Raw genomic sequence first — 7,498 nt, 5'->3', positions numbered from 1 at the left:
CTAAATCTCAAGTAGACAGCACCATGAGGAACCATGGAAATTGAAGGCTCGCGATTGAAAACTGGGCGGAGGACAGAAGTTTTGAATCCAACTGATACATTTATTTTCCCTTCATCAATGGAGGATAGAAGTTTTGAATACAACTATGCTTTTATTTTCCGATGACAAGGAAACATCGCTACAGACCTAGGAAGGTTTCGAGGTGGACGTCGTTACCTCCCATCGTTTTGTGGTGTTCTACTTGAGCTTGGGTATGCTTCAATTTTGGAAGGATCCCTAAAAATGAGCTGAGAAAACGGATGGTCAGCGGGGACAATGACACATGCATCGTGGTGGGCCCTCAGAGTTTACACTATCCGTGTCCCACGGGAACTCCCTGTAACACGTGTTACACGAAACTCGCGTCCCTTGAAGCCCAACCGCCAAAACAAATGTCTCTCTTCCGTAAACCCTAAACCCTAAGCCGTAGCCATACAATTCTCTCTCGCTCTCTCTTCCCGCATTCAGTCGGGCATGAAGAAGGCCAGAAGCCGCAAAAGCCCTCTCCCCGAAGGCGCTCGCAGAAGCTCTAAATCGTCCCGTTCGGAAGACCCTTTCTTCGTACCCGATCGGAAGCGACGCCGGAAGATCGACGATGATTTCATCGATAGCGACGATGAAGAAGATGAGATTGGCGGCACATCTCATGCAGAAGGAGAAAGGGAAGGGGAGGAAGAAGAAGCGGCAGAGACTGCAGACGAGAAGCGGCTGAGAGTCGCGAATGCGTATTTGGAGAAGATCCGTGCGATCACGAGGCGGGCAGCGGAAGAGGAAGAAGAAGAAGAAGAGGAAGAAGATGGGGAGAGAGAAGAGAAGAGAGATTCGTTGGTGGCGAAGATTCTGCAGCAGGAGCAGTTGGAAGATAGCGGGCGAGTTCGGAGATTGCTTGCTTCCAGGTAATTTGGTAGTCCAGCGGACTATGCTAGCTTTTTCGTTTGATGGGAGAATGATGGAAGTGTCGACCTCTGTTGGCCACCGTGATGTGTGTTGGATGTCCACTTCGTACATCATGTGTGACGCCTCAACTTCAGTCTGGATCCAAAAAATTAGGCTGATATATTCAGGTTGGCTACACCTGAGGGAACAGCTTGGCATGGTCCACTGGAGTCTCGAGATGGTGTTTTTGGTGTGTCCCTTCATTCTGGTGGGCTCACTTCTGATGAATGATGGATGACATATACACATCACGGTGCACTTCACAAACAATCTGGAGGTTATAAGGTTGGGCGTCCCCTTCTAGCCATTCTCTGTCATATGGCCCAGCTGAGTTTCCTATTGCATTATTTTGGCCCCATGCCCCGTCATTGAAGGGCACTCTTGATTGATGGATCGGATGTCATGCGCTAATCATGGCGGGGCCTGCAAAGGTCAACACTAGACACTAATGGATCATTCTCCTAGACACTACCGGATCATTCTTCTTTTTCATCTTCTTTTTAGCATTCAATTTGCCTATGTAGACTCAGTATCAATAGTATGCGTCGCCTCGTGGTGTGAGTGCATGTGTAAAAAAAAAGTATGTGTCGCCCCACTGCATTCTGCATGAATGGATGATCTGACTGATGGAACTATCCTTGTTATGCGGGCTATCATAGGCATGCCACAGTAAGAAACTTAAGCTGCTGGGATGATTCTCACAGGTGATGTATAACTGAATGTGGAGTACTGTAAAGAAGTATTTAAATGGCTGACATTCAACTCCATGAACCAACAGTCATAATCATCCTTTCAGCTCAATTATTGGACTGTAGGCCATTTGAAATAGTGCCACAAACAGTGACGGTTCTGATCATTGGACAATCTCTAAATTTGGGGCCAAATGGGTGCATGTGCTGTTGATACTGACTTGTTGATAGTAAAATCAAACTCCTTTTCGCTGTTCTCCTATGGCGGATGCTGCTTCCATGCTGCAACTTGTCCAATCTTATATGGCGGATGCATGGCATGCAGCTCTATGGGGCTGTTGATTCTGTGGGCACTGTAATGGATAGAGCATGGTTTGAAGGTACTGCTTAGACAATCGTAACTGTCTCAATTCTCCACAGCAGATGCATGATTTTGATCATCCTTTGCATTGAATGGTTTGATGCTAACATTCGCATTTTGAAACATTACAGGGTCCAAGAGCCAAAGGTGTTTGATGAATTTCATGTCGTTGCAAAGCATAGACAGTCTGTTACAGCTGTAGCTTTGGCCGATGATGATTCTAAAGGGTTTTCAGCTTCCAAGGATGGAACTATTCTTCATTGGGATGTAGTTAGCGGGAAAGGTGAAAAGTATTCGTGGCCAAACAAGGACATATTAAACTTGCATGGTGCAAAGGATCCAAAAAATCCATCTAAAAAGTTGAGCAAACATGTATTAGCACTGGCTGTTAGCTCAGATGGTCGGTATTTAGCAACGGGGGGCTTAGATCGTCATGTTCATTTATGGGATACTCGGACACGTGAGCATATTCGGGTAACACTTGTTTATTACTTTATATCGCCTGTTAATATCTCGAAAGCTGTAGAGTGACGAACATCCAGTACAACGATTGATAGATATGACAATTGGCTACTTGTATGATTTGTTTGATGCCAAGTTGAATATAGCACAAATGCTGCTTAATCTCACTGTAATTCCATTGTATTGAGCATACACACTTGATATTATATAGATCAACTCATTCTGTCATAAGTTCTTGGTTCTTATATAAGATATTTTCTGTGCCATCTTGTGATTTGGCAGGCATTTCCTGGTCACAGAGGACCTGTGTCTTGTCTGACATTTAGGCAGGGTAGTTCACTGCTTATATCTGGTTCTTTTGATCGAACAATCATGTTATGGGATGCGGAAGATAGAGCTTTCTTGCAGCCATTATTTGGTCACCAAAGTGAAGTTTTAACAATAGATTGTTTGAGGAAAGAGCGGCTATTGACTGTTGGCCGTGATCGGACTATGCGCTTGTGGAAGGTAACATCCTGCTTCTCTTAGAATGGGTTACAATTACAAATTCAGCACTTAGTAATGTGAATTTTTGCTAGAGTCTTATTTTTGATGAATAAGGAGACATTTTTCTATGATTTTGTTATTGATCATTTAGGAAACATTATAAGTTTTAGATGTAACCAGGCTCCAGCCCGCATGCGTGTTTCAAAGATCTAAAGTGGGCCCCAGGAAACCACTCATGTGAGAGAGAATGCGAAAGCCAATTGGTTGCTGAGTAAATACCCCTGCACAATAATGGAAATGATCAATTTGTCCCAATGCATGGGCTGGATGTAAAACAGTCTGTTCATATTTTTCTGGGAATTTCTTCTTCATTTAGAGTCTATTTTTAGTTGTTGATTTTCCTCTCTGTATTTGAGGCTAGGAGTCAATCTTTTATTGATTTACATAGTAAAGCCCAAATCCACTATAACTCTTATATACAAAGGTCTATAAATGAGACTGAGCCATGCATTTAGTCCCTTTTCTTTGTTTTGCTTTACTGAATAAGAGAAAAGACAAATATGGAGTTTTGTTGTCTATGGAAGGTCAAGAGGGGGGTTGCATGTGGAAGCTACCGGTTTTATTCAGGTGAGACAGCTTGTGTGGTGGTACCCGCTTTGTTGACCACAAAGAAAGAGGGAAGTTCGAGGATGTGCGTTGACAACCATGACATTAATGAGACCATTTTCAACATCGTGGTCATTCTCGTGGTAACCCTGATCAAGTGGCTATTGGAGGAGTTTAAGGGACAAGATTAGTTGCATGAGTTGGCTTGTTTCATCATGTGTTGGGTAAAGGATCTGACCATAAATTATGCTTGCCATGTTTAAAGAGGGGTTGCATCTAGTCAATCCCTATCTATATGGCAAAATCATCATAAAAAGAAGCTCTTGCATGGTTCATGCCTAGATGTTAGGATTATCCTCAGAGCCTTGTAGATTGTTTCCATGCAATTGGGAAATTAAGTCTCATTGTTTCTTAGGTGTGAGCCGCTCTTTAATTCAAAAGGCATTGATGATTTTGCTTTTTTGACTTTGCTTGTGAGGGAGTGATGGGCATGTCACTTTCTATCAGGCATTTGAAGCCCCTCCCATAGTTTTAGTGGTTTCAAATAAAATTTTGTCATTGTTACAAGTATGAGAGACACGAGAAGAGCGAGACGAGAGCACAACGCAAGAAGCGAGACAAGAGCACGACGCAAGACGTGAGGCGAGAAGCGATTTGAGAAGGCAAGGAGGGAGATTCGAAAGCAATATTCAAGGCGAGAGCCGATCGAATCAATGGAAGGATTCGAAGCAGAAGATGACAGAGGAGCCCATATCCTAACCCTCAGTTGTGGGTCTCCACTTGGGGGGAGGGAGCTCGCTAGATTGGGATGTGAGGGAGTTCAAGGGATGAGGGTGGTGGGTCGAGGGGTTTCGAGGTGATATAGGATTGGTTGGTGAGGGGTATATTGGTGAGTGAGGGGAAGATTGATGGTGAGAGGTGGAAGGTTCGGGAGGGGGGGAGGTCTAGGAGGAGCTAAGCAAAGGAGGGGAGAGGGAGTGAAGATCAGGGTATCCCAAATCGGTTATGTATCGGCCGTAACGGCCGATACGTAACGGTAACGGTGGGACCCGTTACGCGATACGGGGTCGAAACGGCCGTTACGGATTTCTGTGACCGTAACGGCCGTTACGGGCCATAACGGCCGTTACAGACCCGTAACGGCTGTTACGGGCCCTGAAAAAAAAAAAAAACAAAAAAAACAAAAAAAAAACCTTACCTTTTTTTGCTTTCTTCTCTTCTTCTTCTTCTTCTCTTTCTTCTTCTTCTTCTTCTTCTCGAGCAGCTGCGGCTGCGACTGCGGCTGCGGCTTCTCGCGCCTATTCTTCTTCTTCTTCTTCCTCTCTCTCTCTCTCACTCTCTCTCCTTCCTGTTCTTCTTCTTCTTCCTCTCTCTCTCTCTGTCAATCTCTTCTTTCCCCCTTTCCCTCTTTTTTTCTTTTCTTTCTTTCCCTCTATTTTTTCTCTTCGTTTCCCTCTCTCTCCTTTTTTCTTTTTATTTCCAGCAGCTGTAGGTACGTGTCACGCAAAGACGAGCACTGACACTCCTCGAGCTCCGAGTTGTACGAACGGTTCAAAGGAGATCAAAGTTATATGGGCTCCACGGTGATGTATTTATCACATCTACACCGTTCATCTATTTTCAGAGATCATTTTAGAGCACCAGCCAAAAAATAAATTATATCCAGCGATCATGTGGACCACGCCAAAAATAGCAGCAGAGATAATGATTTTCACAATTAATTCGTAGGGCGCACAGTAATGTTTATTGGCCCCCCGTAATGTATATATTTTACCCATATCGTCCATCCATTTTGCCACGTCATTTTAAGTCAGGATTCAAAAAATTAATAATATCCAAATCTCAGGTGGACCACACCATAGAAAATAATGATTATAGAATGTTCACCATTAAAAATTACTTAAAGTCCACTGTGATGTTTATTTTCAATCTAACCTGTTAATTGGGTCACATTGACGTGGATGAAGGGAAAACACACATGTCAGCTTGATCTAAAACTTTTCTAGCCCCCAGTAAATTTTTAACGGTGAACATTTAATTATTGTTATTTCTTATGGTGCAATCTACCTGAGCTTTGGATGTGCCTCATTTTTGGGCTCATGCCCTAAAATTATTTGGCAAAATAGATGGATGGTGTAGATATAACACATTCATCACGGGTTAGGTCCAAAAAACTTTGACACGTGTGCTGCACTTTACATCCGAGTCCCTCATAATTCAAGCTTTAAAAAATTGTACACGAGACATATATTAACTTGAAATTTGACAATTACATTATGGACTGCAATTGCTAACTCACAATGCCAAAATCAAATTATTTGAATAGTTTTAATTATTAATTTGTGAACTTTTATTTTTTAAAATAGGGCCTTTTGATTTTTTTTTATTTTTTATGATTCACTATCCAATAAATGTCCACTAATTTATAAGTGGGATAATCACAATAAATGGCATGAATTTGAGGCCGATTTGGAGAATAGATTGGTCCTCCAAGTCAGTCCCAAATTGGCAACGCCATCTACCTAAATTTAATTTCATTTTTTTAAAGAAATATTGGGAGAAATGATATCAAGTTGTTAATTATATAAATTACATATTTAAAAAATTAAATATATGAATTTTGTAGTCAAATTCAAATTACCTGGTTAAAAAATTAATCCGACAGTCCGATACAACTTCTTACCAAAGAGTGGACCGTTACACCACTATAAACATGTTCCAATTTATAAATGAATGCATATTTGGAATGCTTAGAATATTTCGGATTTAATCCATATTTTTTCATATTTTTTTGGCAAAAAAAAAAAATTTGCACCGTTACGGACCGTTACACCCCCGTATCACCGTTACGCCCCCGTATCCGTATCGGTTTCGGAGGGCACCGTTACGCCAACCGATACCGATACGGGACACCTTGGTGAAGATCATGATTGCAAGGGAAGTTAGAAGAGTAGTAAGGGTATCGGAAGAAATCGGAGAGGGAGGAGAAGTGTGATAGGGATTCCAGTAAAGGGTGGATTCTAGATGGGAAGAAAAGGAAAGGCCATTGGTGAGGTAAGACCCATGCAATGGTTGAGCCTTTTGTCGGAGTTCCACACTCTGTTCGTGGAGAACTTCCTGGAGGATTGGTCGTCTCTCAACTTCTCCACTGTTCGGAAGTGTCAATGACATGAAGGAGGTCATCATCCTCAGGTTGCATAACTCCTCGGCCATCCACCGCTTTGCCTTTGTTCAGATGAGTTCGATGGAGGAAGTTTCTTGGGTGGTGATCTCTGTTCATGGAAAAGGCTTTGGATGGAAGAAGATTTAAGTTACAAAGGCTAGATACGAGTTAGTAATAGTTAGCGAAGCCATCGTTAAGAAGGACAGCCAGAAGGGCGGAGAAGAAATGATCAAATCCAAGGAAGTAATGATTATTGAAGCCATGGTCGTCTTTGGTAAGGTAGGGGTGGAGAGGCGGTAGGAGGAGGCTTTTCGGCCAAATTGTTTAGGGAGTAGGGGTGTTGTCATGGGCAAAACCTCAAATCATACGCTGCCCGAGGGAGCATAGTTGGGTTGCAAAGAGGCGTATACAGAGAAGTAGCAGGAAGAAGAGAAATGGGTGTCGAGGTTGGGCTTGGGATTGAAGGCGAATCCTTGAGTTACCAAGAATGCTTGGCCTGCCTTGTAGGCTTTTGTTATTGCGAGAACTTGGGCTTGAGCTTCGATGGAGGCGATTTGGAAGTGGTTGGAAGCTTGTTGCCAAGTGGATGTTGTAATCAAAGCCATTGGGGAAGACGAGGTCTGGATTTCTTTCATGGCTGATATTCAACCTCGATATGGTGGTCGTGGTGAGTGTTCTCTTCCATGACAAACCTATGCTTTCAGTTAAAAAATTGTCGGAAAGTTTGGTTTTCAGCAAGGAGGTCTGGTTACCTAT

General features: G+C 42.8%; 1 protein-coding gene across 1 annotated transcript in view; it reads left to right on the top strand.

Annotated features, from left to right (window-relative positions):
* The first annotated feature begins 392 nt into the window (after positions 1-392).
* Positions 393-7,498, top strand: part of LOC131253286 (U3 snoRNP-associated protein-like EMB2271) — a 73,989-nt gene continuing 66,883 nt past the window's right edge. Inside the window, exons 1-3 of the mRNA XM_058254235.1 lie at positions 393-935; positions 2,157-2,499; positions 2,770-2,994. Of these exons, the coding sequence (XP_058110218.1) occupies positions 514-935; positions 2,157-2,499; positions 2,770-2,994 (990 nt within the window). The 5' untranslated portion in view covers positions 393-513. The remainder of the gene's footprint in view (positions 936-2,156; positions 2,500-2,769; positions 2,995-7,498) is intronic.

Source organism: Magnolia sinica, chromosome 8 (genome assembly GCF_029962835.1).
Source record: "Magnolia sinica isolate HGM2019 chromosome 8, MsV1, whole genome shotgun sequence".
Taxonomy (NCBI): Eukaryota; Viridiplantae; Streptophyta; class Magnoliopsida; order Magnoliales; family Magnoliaceae; genus Magnolia; species Magnolia sinica.
Note: the sequence above shows the minus strand (reverse complement) of the source record. Positions and strands in the feature narration are given on the sequence as shown.